Below are 24929 nucleotides of genomic sequence, written 5' to 3'. Positions count from 1 at the left end.
TATATACGGCTATTATATATTATTTAGTTATATGTATTACCGAAATTTTCATACTCCTCCTCGACTAAAAATAGTAAGAGGAGTATTTTTACCCTTTGGGAAAAATGTTAGTGCGACCTCTGCTTTTCAGTATAATCGATTATACCTTTTCAGTATAATCGATTCCATTAGCAAACCTTGTTTCCACAGGGAAACATTTTTCCGGGCCTTACTCTTTGGCTCACATGAAAAAGGGGCATCAAAACATACATATAAAATTCAGGGAGCGCAGCCTGCTGTACATTAGCGCACCTTGAACTAACTACTAAGGATTTATACTTCATACTAGAGTTAGAGGTTATGTTAGGAGTCCAGAGGGTCACACAAGTTGTTACATAAATGTATCCTGTAAAATTTGATGCAGTGGTATATAAAATGGTGATCTGTATTTATGTGAAAGCTATATAGCACTATTTTACCTTTTATTTCCTTTTTCCCCTTAGAATATTTCCCAGCTTCCATGTGGAAGAGCACTTTATGCTTATGAGGGAAAGGAGCCTGGTGATCTCAAATTTAACAAGGGGGACATTATCATTCTACGACGGAAAGTGGATGAGAATTGGTACCATGGAGAACTGAATGGAAATCGAGGCTTCTTTCCAGCAAGCTATATCCAGTGTATGAAGCCTCTCAGCCAGCCACTCCCACAAGGGAAAGCACTTTATGACTTTGAAATCAAGGATAAAGATCAAGATAAGGACTGTCTAACATTCACCAAGGTAAATATACATTGATCTCTGGGATGTTTGTATATTTTTTTCTCTTTTGCATCTATATTTTACACGTATATATTTCTGTTCTATCTAAATAGAAGCCTTCTGTTCACTTTGTGAAAGCATGTATACTAAGATATTTTGGATTGATTTCTAAAAAACATGGGGAACATTTATCGTTGGGCAGACTCGTTGGAACAGTTCTAAGACCCTCTTTAGAGCTCTGTTGCCGATTTTATCAAATTGACGTTAACTCTTCACTGAATATATCTGCAGAATTCTTCTGCTCTGTTGTTTTTGAAAATTTTTATCAAAAATTTGCATAACATGTTGCAGAAAGAAAAAAGTAGTATTACATACATCAAGGGAAACTGGAGTGACTCTGCAACTTTTTATGCATTTTCTTTATGCAAAAAAATCTTACCTTAAACGATGTTGTACTAGTTGACAGAATGATAATTCGGTCAGCTTATGCTGTTATGTTCAGTTGGCAAAATTCATCCAGTTCAATTCTTTTTTTGGTAAAAAGTTGAAATATATTTGATGCAATGTGTTACTGCCAAAAAACTAATGATATCTGTCCTCCATAGTGTCTATAAGTATGTTAAAGGAAACTATCTAAGGATACTCGCCTGCGCTCCTCTTCATCTTGATGCCGATTCTGTCCTCTGCTAGTCTTGACATGCCAGGATTACCTACAAGATGTCTCCCAGCATGGGAGTGGGAGGTTCTGGGGCATGCATTATTAGCAGCTGGAACGCCGGACATCTTGTCCCCTCGCTCCATGCTGCTAATTATAGATTTCTTTCTAGGTGATCCCAGTGTGTCAAGCTTATCAAAGACAAGCGCCAGGATCAAGATGAAGAGGAGCGCATAGAGCAGTGATGGCGAACCTTTTTAGCAGTGAGTGCCCAAACTGCAACCCAAAACCCCCTTATTTATCACAGGGTGCCAACCAAAAATTAAAGCAGTATCTTATTGCTTACTGTTCCTCAACAACGTTCAATCATATTTGTCTCCTGAGGACAAGACGGAAAATTTGCATCATTTTAGCTTCTTTCCAGTGTCCCTCTGTACTCAGAGAATTGTGGGGCCAGCAGAAGTTCTTCCAAAGATAATTCTGCCCTGACTACTTATTCTCCCTCTTCCTACATTCCCAAGTAGCAAAGTAAGTATCACTTTAATATATGACAGAAAGCAGCATCTTTGAAGTTGCTTGGAACTGCAGGAAGATTCTTTAAGTCCTGTCTGGTGCGCTGGGGAGAGGGCCCGGGTGCCCACAGAGAGGGCTCTGAGTGCTGCCTCTGGCACCCGTGCCATAGGTTCGCCACCAAGTTAGTGTGAATTATACACAAGCCATGGCTAATGGCGCAGCCAGGCGGTATTTCTAACGAAAGCCACAGCATGCTCTATCTCTTTTCTGGCTACAGAATGGTATAGTGACGTACTTGTGTGCTCACCCTACTATGCCATGCACAGTGGACTTCTATGGCTGGTGCATGGCTGCCATATACATTTACATTTATCATATACATTTTTCTGAAACTGGTAAGAAACTGTGCTTGAATATATTTGTTGTATTGCTGTAAAGTCACCTGTGTTTTAGATACATTTCAGAGAACACTGGCAATGTTATCAGTTCAGAGCATATAATAAAGGAAAGCTATAGATGGGATCTATTCCCCATTTCATAGCTATACATATGCCAGAAATATTTCTACTCACATATTGAGTAGAACACCTAGCTTATTATGAAAAGACACATCTATTAATTTGATTTAAGGGGCAAAGCAAAAGTTTAAATATTTTTTTCATTGTCACATTTCGATAGCTACAGTATAACATGAATATCCGTGGTTAGCAATTACAGAACTTTGATTCAGAATGAGTCAAGTGGTATTTTACACTGTTAACATTTTGAATTATGTTAAATTGTTTTATTATTAATTATTAAGGTGGAATGCGTTACCTCTTTTATGTTACTCTTTTGGGGAAGGTAAAATGCTGTGACTTGTTGTGAATATTGTAACAATGTCTTGAAGATAATCGTCAAGAATAATCTTCTCTACCCTGCTGAGAAATAGGTACAAGATTTAGGATTCCACTGAAGACACTTAAGGGCTCATTAAGGGCTCATTCACATGGCCGTCTGCGGGGACGTACATGCGGCCACAAATGTATGTCCCCATAGACGGCAATAGCGGCACGGCGGGGATACATGTGTGGCACCGATCCGGGCCGCACACCCCAAAAAGATAGAGCATGCTAAATCTTTCAGCAAGGGTGCGGCCGTGCGACGCTGTTTTCTACCGAGGGAGGAGGGGACACCTCCTCCTCTCCAGCACACAGCAGGCATACGGCGTGTGTATCCTAAAGTAATGTAAAAAGTAATGGATATTGTTTGAATAATGAAAAGTTATACAAATTTACAATATACTTTCTGTATCAATTCCTTAGTTTTCTAGATCTGTGCTTGCTGTCCTTCTATAGTGTGTGGGGCTTGTTATAACACACAGCTCTGCTTACTCTCTGATACTAACAAGCCGCACCCGTGTGATCCTGGTCAGATTTCTGTCCACTGGAAATAAACAAAGTTTTCTATAGTACGGTATATTGGAAAATTGTATTATTTTTCATCATACAAACATATTATTAATTTGCTGGAGTGGGAATACCTCTTTTAAGCTCTTTTTTTTCAACAAGATTTATTATGCATGTAAAGTGGTTATCCAGTAATAGTAATTATATTTACTAGGGGTCAGCGGAAGGCTAGTACATAATAAAAAAAATGCTACATGCTGCTTTCCGCTCCTATACACTCGGGTGCCACTGCCACAACGTTCGGGGTATCTCTAGACCCTGGAGGACTACTGACTGAGGCAGGTCACTACTCCAACCATTGATTAGTTGAGAAGCCTCCCCTATTGTTTAACTGGATACACCATACAATGCAGTGAAGCGCCGTGCAAGCTACAAAAGTGGCATGCTTACAGTGATAAAAACTAAAAATAATGATTTATCTATACAGCGCACACAGATTACGCAGCGCTGCACAGAGCTTGCCAACTCTGTTGTAACAAATTACTGGGATAACCACAATGTTGTAACAAATTACTGGGATAACAACTGCGGCGAAACCCAACAGATGTATTATGAGATCTTTTGTATTCTGTTGTGATATCCCTCTTTTTGAGCAAAACATAATTCTGCACAAATTTTGTCAAATGTGACAAAATCGTCAACAAAGACTCCCTATGGATTACTTGGTACAGATGTAACCTTGGTTCTACAATGCTATACTTTTCTTTTCATTAAGCTAACTGGAAAAAACGAGTTTATTTCTTTCTTTTGATCAGATTTTAAGTTGCATAATATTTATGGGTAACTTTGAGCATTTGACAAGCATTTTGGAGGTTTTTGAGGGTTTCAAGAAAAAGCAGAGCAGCAATTTGTTGTGAATTGCAGGAGAAGATTGAAAACAGAAAGGGAAACCGAACAGAAAACTGCTAGAAGAGAAAAGGCAAGCTGAGATCATATGGTTTAGTGACAAAGCTGGTTTAGGAGGTTCAACTTCAATACAATGTACAGGGCAGAAGTTTAATTGGGAAAAAGTTTCAAAGACTGAGCTGCTCATCAAATGGACTTTGCTAGGGATGGCAGACCAAAGGGAATGAAATAAAATGCAGGTCAGGTGTCTCGAAGGGACTTTATGTGACATAAAAGAACAAGAATGGATGTTGTTCAGCGGTGTACATAATAAGGTTAATTAAAGGAAAATGTTAGACATTAACAGAGGATTAGCTAAAATGGCAATTTATTTAGGCTTATATAATTGCTGATATTTGTGTACTTTTATGCTCAAGTTCTTCTCTCATGTGCCAGTACATATGTAGATCCTGTAGTATACCACAATACAATATGTACATTGCATAAAAAATACAGGTGGACAACAACAGATATAATAATACTACACTTTTATTTGATAGAATAATTCTTGATTATTAACTTGTACATATTACAAAAAATGTTACTGTCAGCTTCTAGAACTTTTCAAATACAAAACCCTGCAGGGAAGCTACACAATAATTGAAATAAAGTCAGAGTGATCCAATCATTTTCCTATTTTCTTTATTTGTCAGTGATTTGTCATTGACTTGTTGCATCACTTAACATCCTTTTACCCTGAGGTCATGGACTGCTTTCCCTACATTCTACTGTAAAATATGTGCATAAACCTTAAAATGTATTGTTCACTCAGTGCAGTTTGCACTATTTTTGATAAATGTGGGCTACTATGTAGGTTGTGGAGTGTGCAGAGTGTGCGCCGAATTAATCAAAAATAGCGCACAGGGCTATACCCAATCCATGGATCTATTTTCTGGCAACACTGGCACAAAAATTAGGGGGATGGGTGCGGATGGAGTCTAGATGGAGCAGGGCCCAGCGGGAGATTGGTGTCCACAATGCCTGGAATGACAGCGCCAGTTGAAGCATGGAAAACGGGAATTGGAGTGCACCCTGACTTTTGCTGTCCCAGGTACTCGACTCCAGATGCTAAGTTACTGAATTTGATTTGGGAATGTTGGGTGCTGGGAGAATGCTGGAAACAGGTACTGCACCTAATCCAGTGGATCTGGAGCCGGACCCGAGGGTTTGCCTGCTGGGTTTAATTGAAAATGACACCATGGAGGGAGTTACCATGTTATGTACACAAAAACTACTATATCTGGCACGCAAATGTATAGCGGTTTGTTGGATTCAGACCTCGGCATCTACAATGCAGAAATTTATAAAAGAAAAGTCAAGCACAAAATCAGGTTGGAATGGGGGGTATACTTTTTTTTTTTTAAAGAAAGTTTTATTTTCTTGTGTAATCAAAATCAGATTTACAAGTTATCTCATAGAAAAAATACATTTTCACATAAACAAAGTCACAGGCCCATATAAATACAAATACCAGGCAAATTGAAGTATAATCTCAAGGCATCCAACCATTTAAAATGCCACGAGTCCTGGATATCATCCAGCAACTTTTCCTTTATAAAAAAGTAATCGGTCATGACTAGTTCCCTCCAGCACCTCCTATATAACCAGCGCCTGGTAATATAAGAGACTCTATTTCTGCCTGATTCTGATTTTGGATTAACCATATATTTCTCCAAAAAAGTGAGGTTCTGGGATCGTAAAAAATTCCTCAAAATTAAAATTGTGCCATATAGGGCTAAATGAAAACACTCCCTTAACCTTCGACCACTCCTTTACTGTGTCCCAACATTTATTCAATAATTTACTGATGTCCATTTTCCGGTATACTTCTTGCGTTAATACTCCACTTTCCAATAGTTCCAATAAATTTTCATATTTCCCCTTGCTCAGTTCCGTCAACTTTTGAAATGCTGAATAGTCCTTCCTTAAGACCAGAAAGCTCAGCTGGGATGCTAGGAAGTACCCCCTAAAGTTCAGAATGGCTAAGCCTCCTTGATTGACTGGCTTGTATAAATGGGTGATTTTTATTCTGGCTCTCTTCACTCCCCATATCAGGTCCCTCAGAAACCCCTCTATTTTTTTTGAAGGTCCTCTGTTGGATCCAGACCGGGGAACAGCTCAGGGGGTATAATAATTGGGGCAGAACCACCATTTTAACCAAGCTCACTCTATCTGCTTTTGAGAATGGCATTTTTTTTCCATTCGTTAGCCCTTTTCTTGATTTTTTTCAATTAGTGGGTCGATGTTCAACTCTACAAATTTACCTGTCTCTTCCGAGACCTGGACGCCCAAATATTTAAATTTCCCCCTCTCACCACGACAGCACCCAACCAGAGAGAGGGATCCGCCTCCAGGGACAGGAAACCCAGACTTCAAATTGTGCGGTACGCCCCATCTCCTTCAGTGGTTTCCTGTCCCTGACGGGGGATCCAGTGAGTCTCGGTGAGGCTCAGGAGTCGCGGAAAAAGGGGGGAATGGGAGTCCCAGGTACCCCCAGGTGGCTGCACAAGATCCCCCGCCGAGGCTTACCGGAGGGTGGTCACTCGGCGGTGGCGCATAGGTGAATGCTGCGAGGTGCAGCGCAGTCTGTGGGTGCGGGCGGACTCCGGCACGCCTCCGATCCCGGAGTTGGAGGCGTGCGTGGGAAGGCGGCTGAGCGCAGGCTTCTTCCTCCCCGCGGTGGTCTTCTCCAAAATGGCGCCGACTCCACTTCCGGTGAGGACCGGAAGTGGCGCGCCGCTCAGCGTCCACATGGGAGGTGACACCAGAGGCGGGAGTTTTAAGAGGAGATCCCACACAGGAGTCCTGTGTGTTGTTTCTAGCACCCACAGCCAGCCACAGGAGTTGCTCCAGTCATAGAGGAAACGGAGCTGTACCCTCACCACTGAATAAGATGAGTTCTAATGAAGGTGGTAGAGAGTCAGTGGACACCGCTACGGTAAAGTTTGAGTAGGGGGATAGTCCGCTGATTGGTGAGTGTGGCCTTACCATGCCTTTAAACTGGTTCTGATGATATCTTATGTGATTCTTGTTTTAGAGGGAAGAATCTCGTAAGGGGAAAGCCACTGTAAAGTCTAAGAATCGTGCATGTAGAATTTGTAGAGATAATCTGCCTGACTCTTATTTAAAACCTAACTATGACCAGTGTGTTCAGCGCCTGTTAGCACAAGGTCAGTCGGCCTTGTTTGAATCCATGCATGTACTAATCCAGCAGGAGGTGCGTACTTCTGTGCAGGAAATAAGGAGATCCCTCAGGTCAGAGAATTCCCCGGGCACTTCCAGGCAACTTGAAGATTCTGGCCCTAGTTCGGGGGAGTCATCTGAGTCAGAAGAGGAGGACAGGTCAGGCAGACCCCTGTTTCCTATCGAAGATATTGATCATCTGGTTAAATTAGTAAGATCAACTATGGAATTGGAAGATGAAAAGGAGGAACGCTCTGTAACAGACGTTATGTTCCAGGGTCTAGGAGAAAGGAAGAGAAAGGTTTTTCCCATCCATGAGAATATTTCCTCCCTTATCCAGGCAGAATGGCGCAAGGCGGACAAAAAGGTTTTTATCCCTAGGGCAATGAAGAGGAAGTATCCCTTTCCTGAGAAAGAGACAGAGATTTGGGACAAGGCACCGAAGGTAGATGTTGCCGTTTCTAAAGTCTCTAGGAAGAGTGCGCTTCCAGTGGAGGATTCAGGTGTGCTTAAAGATCCTATGGATAAGAAGGCAGATGGCTTCCTAAGGCGCTCCTGGGAAGCAGCAGAGGGCGCATTCAAACCCAACGTCACGGCTACATGCGCTTCTAGGTCCCTATTTGTTTGGCTTTGCCAGCTGGAGGAAAAGATTAAGACTGGTGCGTCCAGGTCACATCTTATTTCAGAGGTTACCACTGCACAAAAAGCCTCTGCCTTCTTAGCCGATGCCTCGGTGGACGCCTTAAGGTTATCAGCAAGATCGGTGGCCTTATCCAATTCAGCCAGAAGGGCCTTATGGCTGAAAGACTGGACAGGTGACCTTCCTTCTAAGATCAATCTGTGTAGTATTCCCTGTGAGGGAGAATTCTTGTTTGGATCTGCTCTGGACAACATCTTGGAGAAAGCGGCAGACAGGAAGAGAGGTTTTCCTAGTACAAGGCCTCAAGAAAGGAAATTTTTTCGCCCCTCAAGGCGATTTAGATCTCCCCAGAGATCCGGAGACAAGAAAGAGGGGTGGCGATCCTCTAGGAGGTCTAAGGGGTTCATGTTTTCCCGACCTCAGGATAAAGGTGGTAATGAAGATTCTACATCGCCTGGGTTGGATGGTGAATCTGAAAAAGTCCTCCCTTACTCCGGCCAAGTCAAAGATATTTCTGGGCATCAGATTAGATTCCATTCAACAGAAATCTTTCCTTCCTCAGGACAAGGTGGTGAAGGTAGTAACCTCGGGGGAGAAGCTGTACAGACAGCCATCCCCTACCATAAGGGAGATTATGAGGACTCTGGGTCTCTTTACAGCAGCAATTCCAGCGGTACCTTGGGCGATGTATCACGCAAGACCCTTACAGCTCTTCATGTTGGAGAACTGGAGAGGGGACCAGTCCTCCTTGGACCAGAGGATTACACTTCCCAAACAGATCCTGGATTCCCTGGGATGGTGGCTAAGAGAAGAGAACCTCCAGGCAGGCAGGCCTTGGAGAGAGGAGAATCCCCTATCCATGATTACGGATGCGAGCTCTACGGGTTGGGGAGCCCAGGTCAGAGACCTCCTATTCCAGGGTTCATGGAACGAGGAATCCAGGAGGAGGTCCTCAAATTACAGAGAACTAGAGGCCATCCTGCAGGCAATCAGACGAGCTTTGCCGATGATTCGGGGGACAGACCTGAAGATTGCCTCGGACAATGTCACAGCGGTGGCATTTGTGAATCGCCAGGGAGGTACCAGAAGCGGGTCCTTAATGAGCCTCTCGGATCAGATTCTAGAGCTAGCGGAAGCCAATCTAAAATCAATATCAGCGGTACACATAAGGGGCAAGGACAATTTGGAGGCAGACTTCCTAAGCCGTCATCTCTTACAATAGGGGGAGTGGTCCCTGAATCGGAGGGTGTTCTCCAAGATAACCAGACTCTGGGGTCAACCAGAGGTAGATTTATTTGCCACAAGAAGGAACAGACAAGTCAGACTCTTCTGCTCCCTAGACCCGAGAGATCGATCATTGAGTCTGGATGCTTTCTCAATAAAGTGGAACTTCAGCCTCGCCTATGCATTTCCACCTCTGTCTGTCCTCCCGAGGGTTCTGAAGAAGATAAGGCAAGACCAGGCCAGAGTTATTCTTATAGCCCCCTTCTGGCCCAGGAGGGCATGGTTCTCAATACTGAGAGAGCTATCGATATCAGACCCTTGGATCCTCCCAGAGAGTCACGATCTCCTCTCCCAGGGCCCAGTATTCCACCCGCAGATTGCGAACCTCCATCTGACGGCCTGGAATTTGAGAGGCGTATCTTGAGGGAAAAAGGCCTCTCGGACAAGGTAATTACAACCCTGCAAAAGAGCAGGAAGTTAGTTACCTCTAAAATTTATTTCAGGGTCTGGAGAGTATTCTCAGATTTTTGTACTCCAGACAAAATAGACTTAGCTCATCCAAATATAGCTAAGATATTAGATTTCCTGCAAGCAGGATTAGATAAGGGCCTAAAACCTGCCACCCTTAAAGTACAGATTTCTGCCCTTAGCTCCCTGTTTGAGTCCCCCTTAGCCTCTCATCCCTGGATATCTCGGTTCATAAAAGCGGCATCTCGTATGACCCCATTTAGGAGATGTACGGTGCCCCCCTGGGACCTCACTCTGGTATTAAATTATCTGATAAAAGACCCCTTTGAGCCCCTGGAGACTTGTTCACTAAAGTGGTTGACTATTAAAGTAGTATTTTTGGTAGCAATCACTTCCGCCCGTAGGGTTGGAGAAATATAGTCTCTATCCTGTAGAGCGCCTTTCCTTAAGGTTCTGGGTGACAGGGTAGTTCTGACGACAGACCCGGCCTTTTTACCAAAGGTAGTCTCTAGATTCCATAGATCCCAGGAGATCAGGCTCCCATCCTTCTGTAGTAACCCTTCTACGGATAGGGAGAGAGAGTTTAACAAATTAGATGTTAAAAGGGCCATTGAACTTTATTTAGATAGGACTAGAGATTGGAGAAAATCTGATAGTCTTTTTGTTCTTTTTGGAGGCAAGAATAGGGGGCAAAAGGCCTCAGCTGTAGTTATAGCCAGATGGATCAGGCAAGCTATTAGCTCCGCTTATGTAGCAGCAGGCCAGCCGATACCAGAAGGTCTAAAAGCCCATTCTACCAGAGCAGTCTCTTCCTCATGGGCAGAATTTAGAGAGGTGTCGGTTAATCAGATTTGTCAGGCTGCCACCTGGTCTTCTCCTCACACTTTCTACAGGCACTATAGGCTGAATGTAGTGGGTGCACAGGAGCTTTCCTTTGGGCGAAGAGTTCTTTCTTCGGTTATCCCTCCCTAAGGTTTCGTCTATGTTATTCTCTCTGGTTGGGTGCTGTCGTGGTGAGAGGGGGAAACCGGTAATTACTCACCGGTAATTATGTTTCCTTGAACCACAACAGCACCCTGGTTATTCCCTCCCTTGTAGATTCTTTTTCACACTTGGGTGTTAAGCGTTATGTGTGTGTCACAGAGGTGTGAGATTCTCTCATTGAAAGTGATACTGAATGATACGGTGGTCAGAAATAATCAAGAACATTAAGTCCCATACAGTCTCTGTAATCCACTGAAGGAGATGGGGCGTACCGCACAATTTGAAGTCTGGGTTTCCTGTCCCTGGAGGCGGATCCCTCTCTCTGGTTGGGTGGTGTCGTGGTTCAAGGAAACACAATTACCGGTGAGTAATTACCGGTTTTCCCCCTTTTTTTTTAGGTTCCCCAGCTTGCAGTCCTGCAGGTTTATTCCTCCCCCAGTGGTAGTACTAGAGATTTCTCCCAATTTATTAATAGCCCAGAGAGCCTCCCAAACTCTTCCACTGCTTCTATCACTCTGGAAATCCCCTCTTCCGAATCCTGCAGTATGAGCAGAATGTCATCCGCGTACAGGGATATCTTATCCCCTTCCCCGCCACTACCGCATCCTTGAATATCCTTCGATTCTCTTACTTTAATAGCCAAAGGCTCAATGTACAGTGCGAAGAGAAGCGGAGACAGGGGACACCCCTGTTGAGTGCCCCTTGTCAATGTAAAAAAGGGGGAGCTGCTTCCTCCCACTCGGATCTTGGCTCTCGGGGATTGATACATTACTCTTACCCCCTCAATAAATCCTGGGCCGAAGCCAAATTTCTTTAAAACGGCCCATAGGAAGCACCACTCCACCCTGTCAAAGGTCTTAACGGCATCCAGTGACAGGATGGAGCGGCGCCCACCAGCACCCAACTGTATATCCGAGAAAAGACGGTGCAGGTTATGACTTGTGCTTCTACCAGGTATAAACCCGTTCTGATCCGGGTGCACCATGGAGGCGATCACTTTTTTTTTACCCTGTTCGCTACCACCTTAGCATAGATTTTCACATTTGAGTTTAACAGAGATATAGGCCGATATGAGCCTACATCTCTTAAATCCTTGTCCCTTTTAGGGATCACTGCTATCACCGCCTCTTCCATAGATTGTGAAATGTGACCAGTTGTTCTAGCCTCGTTGTACACCCGAAGCAGAAGGGGACCCAGAACTTCAGCATATTCCATATAGAATCTAAATGGCAAACCATCCGTTCCCGGACTGGAGTCAGGAGTAGCCTTGATAACCTCCATTATTTCCTCCATAGACACAGGTGCATCAAGTATCTCTCTTTCCTCTAATGTTAATTTGGGGAAATTAATATTATCCAGATAAGACTGGAGTTCAGAGCTTGAGCCATCCCCCTCTGTTTGGTACAGTTTCTGATCCAATATGCCCTCCTCTGTCTTCTCCAGTCCACCCTCCTGATTTGCTACTTTTAAAATTTTATTATCCTGAAAACTTGGGTTTATAATAGAGGCTAATATTTTCCCCGGCTTCCCTCTTTCCAAAAAATTCTTCTGCCCTCTAAAGAAAATCTTTTGCTGAGCTTTTTCTTTAGTGTAGGTATTCCATATATCCCTAGCCTCCCACCATGCTATCCTTTTATCTCTATTTGGGTCCTTAACCAATTCCCTGAGCTTTTGTTCCATCACTCTTTTTAGAGACCTTTTCCTGATCTCTAAATTCCTTTTTTTTGTCATCAATTTTGTCCCTAAAGATCCCTCTAAGATACGCCTTTAAGGTATCCCAGACTAAAAGCGGATCAGACATATCAGTTTTTTTCCCAAAATTCAACAATAAGCCCTGCAATACCACTTTTATCGCCTGAGAGACTCAGCCAATGAGGGTTTAACCTGAAGGATATTTCTTTCCTGCTTCCTCCCCTAATGTTCAGCCTTAGAACCATCAGCGAATGATCAGAAATATTAATAGCTTCATACCTCATCGCTCTTATTAAATCCAGGGCATTATTATTTCCCAGACATTGGTCTATTTTAGAGAAGCTCTCATGGGTCCGGCTAAAACAGGAAAATGCCAAACATCCACCAAGCGGCCTCCAAGCAGAAATTTCTCAGGTTTGGTGTACTACTGTTCTTGTAATTCTTATTACCTCTCATCCTCATTCTAACCCTTTCCCCATCCATGATGGCATTAAAATCTCCCATAACAAAAATGGGACATGGATCTCTCACCTCCATTAATTCCAGCAATTTACCCAACACCAGAAATGAGAATGGCGGAGGGGTATAAATGAATGCCAAGATATTAACCTGATCTCTTCAGGACCCATAAAATGCCATAAAAGAAAATATGCCTCCCTAATTTATCAATTTCTGTTTTAAAAATCTTATAATCGATCCTGCTATGAAACAGGAACGTTACCCCTCTAGAATATGAAGAACCAAATGAATGAAATACTTTTGATGCCCATTTTTTCTCCAACCATTGTTTTGTTTCTAAGGTGAGATGGGTTTCCACTAAACAAACTATGGATGGAAGGTGCCTTTTTAAGAGGTCGTCTACCATACATCTTTTTGTTCGGCACGCCTGCTGGACTTCGTTAAGGAATCTTGGATAACACTAAGAGCCAGGAATTGGGAATATTTAGAAAAACAATTAAATAACAACAAAATGACTAAAGACATACTACTTCACCTTCTCCTTAAACTAAAATCGAAACAGATTCTAAGCGACATTACCAAAACCATTTCCTTTGTTTGGCTTAGTTTCATAAAACTAAAAGATGGTATTAAGATTAATGTTTCAGATTTTAAACTTGAATACTTAGTAGGGGGAATTCCAAACTTTAGCTTACTACCTTGGGCATCCTTTGGCATCTCTTCACTAAATGAAATCTCTGAAAAAGGTAAACTAATGAAATTCTCAGATTTACAAGATAAATATGGTATACCAGCCAACTTTTTTTTTCAATACCTTCAAATCAGAGAATTTTTTAGAACTAATAAAATACTTGAAAAAATTAAAAAAAAAGCTTACAAGCAATTGTAAATATGGTGACTTTCTTCATTGTAATAAACCTATTAAGAGAGGTATCTCTACTATCTATTCGGAGTTAATATCCACCAAAATTAAATATAAGTTAAGTTATATGGTAAAATGGGATCTTAATAAGCAATTTTCTATCGAGGAGTGGAGGAGAGCCCTGTACCCACTAGGTAAGACAGCCATCTGTGTCAACCACATAGAAACTCTTAAGAAAATTCAGTGGGCTGGTACCTGTCACCCGCTAGAATCTCAAAAGCATTTCAAGCATATAGTGACAAGTGTTGGAGGGGTTGCGGGTTAAAAGCCGATATCTATCATGTACTCTGGTCGTGCCCCCGAATAAAAGATTTCTGGGACAGTATCTTTTCCACCATTACTAGGATCTCCGGCACAACAATCTGCCCAAGCCCAGAGCTTGCACTACTGAATTTGACTGCAGAGGGTATTCCAGTAAAAGTAAGATGGATAATTGACAAACTTCTTATAGCTAAGCGTGCTGAACTTACCTCAAATTGGAACAGTGCGAACCCTCCGCTCCTGGAAAAAATATATGAGAGACTCTCTACATATTATAGATATGAAGAGATACTATCCAGGGACGAAATAATCTATATAAAACAATTTAGTGAAAAATGGGCTTCCCTGACAGAGATAAAAACTTGTTTAACAACAAAATAGGGCCATCTCAGGTTTTCGGTCTGTGAAGGAAAATATTGTAAATACTGCACCTTAGGAACTTAGTAAATCTTTTTTTCTTGTTTTTCTTGTAAATTAATTGGGATCAGACATTTTTATGTCTTTTTTTTCTTTTCTTTTTTTTCTCTTCTTTTTCTGTCTGTTGTTGTTACTTTTTTCTTTTTGGTTTGTCTGTAACTGTGTTTTTGTTTATGTCAGATGTGATTGTTATGTAAGTTTTGTATGTTTTTGAAAAAAAAAAAATCTTTTTGTTCGGTCCCCCAACCCCCTAACTATCTGTATTTCCATTTAACTGAAAAAGAGGGAAAAAAGGGGGGGGGGGAGAGAGAAGGGGAAAAGGCAAAACAAAAAAAAAACAGTCTGCAGCCACGAGTCCCCCCCTCCTCCCACCCCAACAAGTTAAGTTTCTGGACGTTTGCCAATATTTCCTTAAGGATGGGGTTTGGCTCTACCTCTTCCCCCTCCACTGGAAGGATCTCAAACCTTGAGCCCCCACCTCCTTCTTCCTGGGAGTCTACTTGGCTTTGAGGGGTTTTCCCCACCTGTCTTGTTTTGATGCTCGGGGATTTCCACAGCTTATCTAACTTTCCTCTTGACTCTGTTTCCCCCATCCCCCCCGTCTTTTCCTTCTCCTTCGGGGAGGGCATACCCCTGGATTTCCTCCCTTGAGTTTTAGGGGGCATTTTCTCTGTCCTAAGAAAGATATCCTAGTTCCCACAAATTCCTCTAAGTGTTACTTCTGCTGGGGAGCACTAAACTACTGTGGCACCTCTAATTAAATAAGAGTGTAGATGTTACTATAAATCAGTGGGTAGCCAGTGGGTCCCCCAGGTATGCCAACAATACTCTGGATAATAGATAATAAATGGTTATCCAACAAGCTCTTGTGCAACCGGTGTATCTAAACACTCCCCACTTGCTAAAGAGTAAAGAACCTTTGATAATGAATGTATCCGGATAATTCATCAACAACCTGCTAACCCCCTACAGATTAACCCCACAGTGTGATGTAACCCACCAGCACTCAGAAGGGTTAACTCCAAAGTCAGGATGAAATGGCACCATGCCGTGCTCAAAAGACCTTGGTTAGAGAATAGATGCTAGTACCACAATTTTTTAGCAAATTAATGCAGTGAATACAATAACTTAGTAAAGGTGTTAGAGACTTGTTACAATTGATAAAATGGGGGGTATACTTAAAAAATGTCACAATAAATTTGAAAAGCTATGGGGAAGGTGGTTGGATACGGCGGGACTCCCGAATAGATCATTAGTGGATCTGCAAGGTAGTTCTCACTACCAATTGATGATGCTGAGAGAATATAGATAAGCATTTTAGGTTTCTTCAAAGGGAGGTTACCTTGGTAACCATAAGTTTGTGTAATACTAGGTCACTTACTCTCTCGATATGCTTTGTGTGGATCGGACAATTGGTCCTTGTGCAATGACAAAAAACAGGCTCCTATCTGTCCTGTACGGAGGGGGGATTTTGATATTTTACTGTTTTTGTTTTTTTTGTGTAACAGTGTGTCTGTAAAAATGTTAAAAAACCACAATAAAAATGTTTTGATTCAAAAAGAAAACAATAGTGCACAGTCTTCATGAATCTGGCCCCTGCTGCACTGCTCGGGAAGTGTGCACCATTTATTTTTTGGTGCACTTTGTCCATGCTGCAGAATTGTGGCGCACGTCAGTAATAAATGTGCTGCAAACTCTGGCTAAGCACTAACACTGTCCGCCACACTTAATTTTGTCTTGTCGGACACAGTGCAGGCATGACACAAAACTGGCGCAGACACTTTTTAAGTACACATTCTTTTCAGTGCAAAGTCAGACAGAAAACTGGCGCGAACACTTTAATAATTGTTGGTCAATGATTGCTATATCTACAGGCCCTGACATGGCCTGACATTAACCGTTGTGTGATACAAGGGCACAAACTGATGATGGTTGATGCGCCGTCATGTACTGCCGTCATTCTGCTATGCCACAGCACCTGACATCGCTATATGCAATCAGATCAAAAAATATACGGTACATAATAAAAAAGGACAGTAGTGCAGTGCATTACATAATAGATCAAATGATAGCATGCCAGTGTCTTGTGGGCCAACATAATAAAAAAGGAACAAAACTAAAGTTTTATATGAAAAAAATATAAAGTCTAAAAAAATAAAAACACACACAAAAGTAAAATCACACTCATTTTGTAGCTTCAGACCCGTACCGAACCAGGCTTTTTTTAAAACATTTTTTGATCATTTTTAAATTATTCATAGTGCAAAAAATGAAATTAATCACAATAAAAAAAAAACTCCAAGTTTGTTCAAATAAAATCTACAGGTCTTTTTGCAAAAAAAAAAATCAAAGCCAAAAATATGGCCAAACGGAAAATTTAAAAAAGTTACATCACTTGGAAAGTGGCAGTGCAAAAAGTTTTTTCCCCCAAAAAAAAGTATTTAATTATGCAAAGGAAGGCAATTAAAACAAAAACTATACATTTGGTATTGCTGTATGCATATTAACCCAGAGACATTTTTTTTTATGTTATTTAGGGTTAATGATAAAGGCAGAACATTTTTATCAGAAAAAAAACATTGTCGGAATTACCATAATTTCTTTTTAAATATGCTGCACAGAAAGAGTTAATAAAAGTTCACCAGTAAGGTACATGAAACACATGATTGTGCTATTGAAAACAAGATTATAGACAGCTATAGAGACAGAAAAATAAAAAAGTTATAGCTTGTCAAAGGTATTAATGAAAAACACAGAAAAGTGGTTCGGAATATCACATTTTTTAATGATCAATGTAGACATTACTAGTAATTTACTTGTTTTACTGTGTGGCTTCTTTGCATCTTGTTTCCAATTCATGATTACTTTTTATTGTAATGTACCTGAAATCTGAATGGCTAAACAGCTAGAACACTTCCATTGCTACCAATTCATCCTCCTATGTTTGTTTTGCCTTCGTTCCACCCATTATAACAGAAAACTTGTTAGAGTTAAAGTCCCAGGAAAAGGTAGTTCTGCATATGATATTTGCATTTTATTATATACAGTAACAAATTATACGGAGTCAATGATATTTAGAGTTAAAGTTTAACTGGTTAAAGACCGGGCCCTTTCCTGTTTTTTCATTTCCATTTTTCACTCCCCACCTTCAAAAATCTAACTTTTTTATTTTTACCCGTAAAGAGCTGTGTGACGGCTTGTTTTCTGCGTAACAAATTGCACTTCAGAGTAATGGTATTGAATATTCCATGCCATGTACTGGGAAGCGGGAAAAAAATTCCAAATGCAGTGAAAATGGTGAAAAAAAGCATTTGCTCCATTTTCTTGTGGGCTTGGACATTACGTCTTTCACTGAGCGTCCCAAATGACAAGTCTACTTTATTCTTTGGGTTGGTACGATTACTGGGAGAACAAATTTGTATAGGTTTTATAATGTTTTCATACATTTACAAAAATTAACACCTCCTGTACAAAATTTTTTTTCTTTATTTTGCCAACTTCTGGCGCTAATAACTTTTTTATACTATTTTGTACAGAGCTGTCGGAGGTGTAATTTTTTGCGAAATTTGATAATATGTCAGTTCTAGGGAAAGGGGGGTGATTTGAATTTTTTAGTTTTTTTTTAAATAATTTTTTTAAACTTTTTTTTATTTTTATTTTTTACTATTTTTCAGACTCCCTAAGGTACTTTAACCCTAGGTTGTCTGATCGATCCTATCATATACTGTCATACTACAGCACATTGTAATGAAGGGGTTAAAACGAAAGGTCTTCAGAAGACGTCACGGGGAGCGACGATCCTAGACAAGATGGCGGCGCCCATGTGCTGCCATCTTTTTGAGGCTGCCGGCAGCGATCGCTGTGATAACACCCGCAATCGGTGCTTGCACCGATCACAGTTGTTACCGGTAAGTCTTTGCTGCAATATGCAGCGAAGACTTAACGGCTATGGAGAGGGCTCAGCCGTGAATACACGGCAGGCGGTCGTGAATGAGTTAAAGTCTACCAAACCAACTTTGCAAAATTAGAAGTCCAGTGTGTGCTGGGAAAGTAATCTACACTTTCTATATTGGATAGTGTTTTTTAACCATTTTGACACCCCTGTGAGTTTTTTACCTGTCTGAAGACACAATTCATTAGAAATTTCTGAGACAAAAAGCAGATCAGGAGGGAAAAAGTATTGGACTCATGAAGGAATAAAGGTGCCAAATGACACAAAGTCGTGACACCAGCTGAAATCTATTAGTAGTTAGAAAGCAATCTTGCCACTTAGTACAAAATAATATCAGCTGGTTCAACTGATGACCTGTACATAATTTTCTCATGCTGCTACTCTGCTACTCATAAAACATTTCATGATGGGTAAAACCAGTGAGACCTTCGCTACTTTATTCTTGTAAAACAAATGGAACTACAAACTAATTGCTACATTACTGAAGGATCCAGTGAACTCTGCTGGGGGCCTAATGTAGTGGAAGTGGAATGAATATAATGTCACTGTAAGCTAACAATGACTTGTTGTAGAAAATGCACACAAGTACGTTCAAGCATGTTTAAAGTTTTGTCAATAAGATTTAGAAAAGCCTGTGAAATACCTGAAGACTCTAGATAAATGTACCGACACATTCTTGGTAAAAATCTACCAGTGTGAATGTTTCAGCAAGACAATGATCCCAAACACACAGCCAAGGAACGTCTCAATAGGTTTCATAGAAAATAAAGCTTCTAGATAATCACATGACCTGAATCCAATGGAAAATCTATGGAATAAATTTAATTTAGAGTTAATGGAAAGAGCCCTTAGAACTTTCAGGAATTGAAGAGTGTTTGTGAGGAAGAATGGTCAAAAATCACCTGGAGGTGTCCTTAAAGGGTTATTCTCGTCTCGGCATTCACATTCAGTTTCATTAATCTGCCATTATATAAACATTTCTTCAATTGGATGTTATTAAAAAAAATGATCCTGTGTGAAGATAATTTCTCATAAATGTAGTCATGTTGTCCCTTAGAAACGAGATGGCTTCCTCGGATACGACCACGTCACACTCTGGCATCGGTGGCCAGACTTGCGCTATAGGGTCCTGCCGGACCACCAGGATTCAGCAATCATTACCACAGGACGGCTGTGCGACATGTAGTAACTCCAGGACATTTTATATACAATAACCTTTTGTTTATTTGTGCAATCACTCTAGCAGAGGTGGCCGTATCCGAGGAAACTATCTCGTTTCTAAGGGACAACAAGGCTACGTTTATGAGAAATTATCTTCACACAAGAACATTTTTTTTAATAACATCCAATTGAAGAAATGTTTATTAATGGCAGATTAATGAAACTGAATGTGAATGCCGAGACGAGAATACCCCTTTAAGGTTTCATCACCTACAAAGTATTGAATATTTCAGTGTGTGTTCAGCACTTTTTCCTTGTGTCATCTCTCATTATTACACATCATTTATGGACCTATGGTTTGATTTATTTTCCAGAGAGGAATGGACGGGTTGTTAACAAATCTGGTAAAACTTTCAATTCAGCAGCTTTAGAAATATATATTTATTTAGACAATTTTTGATGTGTTCAAAACTTATTTCACCAACTGTATGTTACATTCATTTTATTATATCTTTATCGTACTTTTTGTATGCTTCAACAGTTATAGTATTATTTTTTTGCAACAAAGACCGCCACAAATTTGGGAGCAAGCTTTTTCATTTCACATCCCAGCATGTCTTGCATGTTACAAGGTATACATTATCTTGCTCCTGGTGTGCAATGAAATAACATTGCCGGGTATTACATAAACATTGTAGAGTGTTTAGTAAAAATATGTTTAAAAGTAATGTCTTATTTTCGCTAGACTTCTATTGAATCTGTCGGTTACCTCCGGCTATATTGCAGGATTATTTGAAGTGCGGTTGTAATATGTTAATATGATATCTGTATATCAACTCTGACAAGCAAGATTTATCAGCTAAGAGGAAAAGAAAACTAAAATGTAAGAAATCCAAAGGAGTTCATTACTTTCAAAGTAGGTCACTTGCAGGGAGACCAGAAAACTCCCACAGAGGAAAATACTCAAGGTTTCAAAAAGAAAAATAGTAAAAGCAGCATCAGTTATATAGAGAATAAGATGTGGCCATCCTTAGTCGGCCAGGCTCCGCACTGTCTTTGATTACCTAGCAGTGGGTGGCTATTGAATGTTATCCTCTAAACTACAAGTAAAGCGGGTTAATATGGAGCTTGTCATGTCACTCACATCATTCACTATGGAGTGAGATGAAGAGAGACCTTCTCCAGTGACCCCATACGCTGAGGCTCAGTTCTGCAGAGCCCTGCTGAGTGCTGGCATGTGTACTGGCATAGCTTGTTCTGCAGAGCTAGTGTAGTTTCATCTGCACCAGGAGACTTGGCTTAAAGGAACTGATTTTTCTCTTCTGTAGAACTTGCCGACAGGTGCAGTAGGAAAGGAATATTAGGTAAAGATTTGTAGGTAAATCAATTACAATATGTATCTTTATTTACTTCAAGATGCACATGAAGATGCACATGAAAAATTCCAACATAGTAAAGCATATCTCTACTTTTCTTATGAAAACACAATTTAGTAAATCGCCTAAATGTGGGCAGAAATGAAAAAAAACTTTAATCCTGCACAATGTAATTTTGTATTTTGTGCACTCGTGGGTAAGGAGCCCACTTTTCAGAGCCAGCTGGATGCTTATCACCAATTCAGTCATTATTTTGTACAGTTCAGTATTTGTCAGTATTCTGTAATTGAACACACTGTGGGACTCTATTTTAGGGATCCTATATGAATAGTGAACAATGAAAAACAGAACAACAGTGTACAGTTAAACAGCTTGACAAATAAATGTCTTGCCCCACACAAATGGATATGAAAGGACAAACCATCATAGTCATAAAAGCAACATAAAACAGACATTTATACTATATTAAACAAAAAGTGTCCTGAAGATTTTACCACTTTTTCTCCAATAAGCCTCTTTTTAAAGGTGCTTAGAAGTGTTCTGAGATAACATTGTGTAGATTGGCAGAGGGCTGACACCTCACCCTTTCAGGATCAGCTCTTAAGAGAAATCTACCATCAGGGAACCACTAACTGAAGTATTCCTGAAGGTAGATTCCTGTTGTGCTTCAAGCCCTACAATATCTTCATCTATTTTTGTCCTTATGAAATAAAAACAGTGGTGCAGTTTTATAAAAAGTGTCCTAAGGTTAGACAATGCAGAGTTAGACTAGACACCAGATTCATAAGTGTCTGATGCTGGATAAATCTGTCCTAGTATGAGACTATCTAGTCATATTCTGCACCTCCTTTTAGTTGGCTTACTTAACGCCAGGAAGTTAGGATACAATTCTGTCGGGCTAGTAGCGTTTCTGGCGCACGGACCTCTTTGGCGTGAGGCCATGCCCCTTTCTCAGTTCACTCCCTTTTGTCGAGCTGGTCGTGGGAGAGCCAGAAAACTGTCTAAAACCCTTTTTTATAAATGTGGTGCAGACAGTTTTTTAGTGCAAATTGGAATTCTGTTGTGGACCGATTAATAAATCTCCTCCAGTATCTTTCTTTTATTTGAATTAACTTCAGAGGTTACTGAGGCATGGAGTAGCCTGGCCGAACACTGGGGGCTTAAGCAACTCTACGCCTTGGTAGCCTCTGAAGTGCCACCCTCCCGCGCGTTCCCACAGTGCTCTTCATCTCTTTGGCCCATGCCCACGCATGGGTGACGACTGCTGGCTTAGCTCTCAGCCTGGCTGCTCCATGAACCTGTGGAGTTAATTTATATAAAAGAAAGATGCCGTTTTTATTTAGTTACATAGGGTAAAAAGATGTCAGGAATCTACCATAAGGAATACTTCAGTTAGTAGATTCCTGATGGTAGATTTCCATTAAGGCACAAATAAATGGACAAAGAGTTGGGCTAGTATGTGTCACTTGGATTCACAGTGACTAGAAAATGGGGCAATTGTGTGTTTGTTTTTTTTTTTTTACAGAGCTATCCGTGTCCTTTATTTGCCTCAATGCAAGAATACAAGACTAGATGATTTTTTTAATCACAAATACTGTAATTTATATACATTCAATTTGCTGATCAAAATCCCTTTCTATATTAATTCATGTTCATGTAAATGTAAATTCTACAGAAATGTGTGCATTTAGTAAAACCCATTGAAATGTTCACATTGTTTTTCAGGATGAAATTCTGACTGTGATCAGACGTGTAGATGATAATTGGGCTGAAGGAATGCTGGGAGACAAGATTGGGATATTTCCCATTCTCTATGTAGAGGTGAGAAAATTACAGTTATGGACATACATGTGGTATCAGGAGGTCAAACCATTATAAAGCAGGAATGGAAGCTATTTATTATTGCTACTAGTTGACTATTTACATGAGGTTCTTTGTCATAGATTTACTATGTCTTGCATGTTTTGGTTTTGTGCTGCTCTATTCACATTTAGGCGTTTTCATATTATTGCACAGATCTAGTCACAATCCTTGAGGTTAGGTGCATGAATCATAAGTATTCCTTTTAATGCTTTGTCCTGAGAAATGACTTTCCAGTATAATTCATTGTCAACTATATGTCACACATTAACATTTAAATACAGCATCTGGGAATATATGTCCTTGGAGATGTAATGCACATGGCAGATAGAACAGAAGAAGGGTCGTGACTGGTGTCATAGAACAACTCAGAACCCATTCTAGGCCAAGGATCTGGCTCTCTTCAAAATATAGAACACTTTTCACGTATAGTAGTAAAGTGTCTACGCTTTTCTGTGTGATGTGTCATGGGCCGGATGGCCATAATACTTTTTCTCCTTTACTTATGAATGGTGGTCATTCGACTCACAGGATATGGTTTCTGACTTTCTTTCTTCAGTCTTTCACACCTGATTAGGCCAGTGATCACATCATCAGATGGGTAGGATGATCCCTCAATCTCTAAAGTTATTCATAGCATTTATGCACATCAATATTTGGTGTGACAAGCCTATGCTTCAAAAACCACATGAATTTTTCTAGGTAGTACTCCACACGAACTTGGCAGGAAAGTTGTTCCAAGCATCTTGGACCACAGATCTTCTGTGCATGTAGGCTTGCTTATGTCCTACTCTCCCAGACAGACTGGATGATGTTGAGATAGGGGTCTCCATTAGGTGATCATTATTTTATTTACAGTTGAAGAGAAGATATTATATGAGAACTGCAACTGCTGCATAATAAGATAAAGTATGAAATTCTTTATTTATGAACTTCCAGCTGCTTTACATATTTTACTTCATGTTGTTACTAATTTCATTTTAATGGCATTTTTATAACACATAGTTATATCCGCATTTATATAGTAATGGCAATGTTCCCCACCTCCTGCACCCGCAGTACTTTTGTTACTACATAATTACTCCAGAGCTTTGATTCCACAAAGTTCTGAACAATAGATCTTCAGAAAAGAACTTCATTAATAGAGGATTTGTTAGTTAATTGCTTTGTGCAAAAGTGGACCAATTAGTACAATAGAAGCCTTTGTATTAACCAGACCTGAAGAATATTACAATGCCTTCGCTTTTTATAACTCATCAGAAATGAATATTATACGTTATGGATATCGAGAGAATAGCACTCCCCACTTGTCTAAACTTCCAGAACTTATTAAAGAGTAATATTTTTACAAAATTAACAACTAGATGTTATCATTTGGATTGTGTCCCTGCAAAGTATGACAGTACTCAGACACTTGTGACAGCATAGGCTAATAGGAACACCAAATTGTCATATTATTACATACACACCTTTCTAGAAGGAATCTAATACAGTAATAATAATGGCACAATGCATAGTTATTAGAAAAGATGATCCAGAAATGCATTTTCAGTGGCAAAACAAGTGTTTTCTTAAACAGAGATGTCAGAAGAGGTGGCAAATTCTTGTTAAATGCCATCCATTATTAGGCCATTTTATAGTAAGTGATCTGTAAGGTGTCCTAATGTACAGAAGTGTATCCATGAGGCAGCTTCTCTTTAAAGCTACAAATCAATGAAGTATTGAGTGAGAGATAAAAGCTAGCTCTTACATGTAATCCTTGTAGACAATAGCTTGGAATGTACCATTTTAGTGATCACCCATAATGACGCCTATTGTGTTTGATAGGATGCCATTTTTTTTAACTACTTTTTATGAATTCCATTTTGGCAAGCTGTTCAGTAAAATTGCAATGGATTTTGTGGCAGAAAGCGTACGTTTATGTTACCCATCTCCATCTTCATCCTGACCTTAATGACATAATTGAGATGATAAAGTAGAGCTTTAAGAACAGAGTGAGGCTTTTATTGACTTGTCAGACAATAACTTGTGTGATTACTTCTTTAAATCGTCTTTTACTAAAGGTCATCTAAGCAAATGCCAATTTAAGGCC

General features: G+C 40.3%; 1 protein-coding gene across 2 annotated transcripts in view; it reads left to right on the top strand.

Moving 5' to 3' along the window:
* Nucleotides 1-24929, top strand: part of SH3RF3 (SH3 domain containing ring finger 3) — a 334768-nt gene that overhangs the window by 157823 nt on the left and 152016 nt on the right. For both annotated transcript variants that reach the window (XM_072135807.1, XM_072135805.1), the window contains exons 2-3: nucleotides 483-758; nucleotides 22703-22798. In XM_072135807.1, the coding sequence (XP_071991908.1) occupies nucleotides 483-758; nucleotides 22703-22798 (372 nt within the window). The remainder of the gene's footprint in view (nucleotides 1-482; nucleotides 759-22702; nucleotides 22799-24929) is intronic.

This window comes from Engystomops pustulosus, chromosome 2, assembly GCF_040894005.1.
Source record: "Engystomops pustulosus chromosome 2, aEngPut4.maternal, whole genome shotgun sequence".
NCBI classification, from domain to species: Eukaryota; Metazoa; Chordata; class Amphibia; order Anura; family Leptodactylidae; genus Engystomops; species Engystomops pustulosus.
Note: the sequence above shows the minus strand (reverse complement) of the source record. Positions and strands in the feature narration are given on the sequence as shown.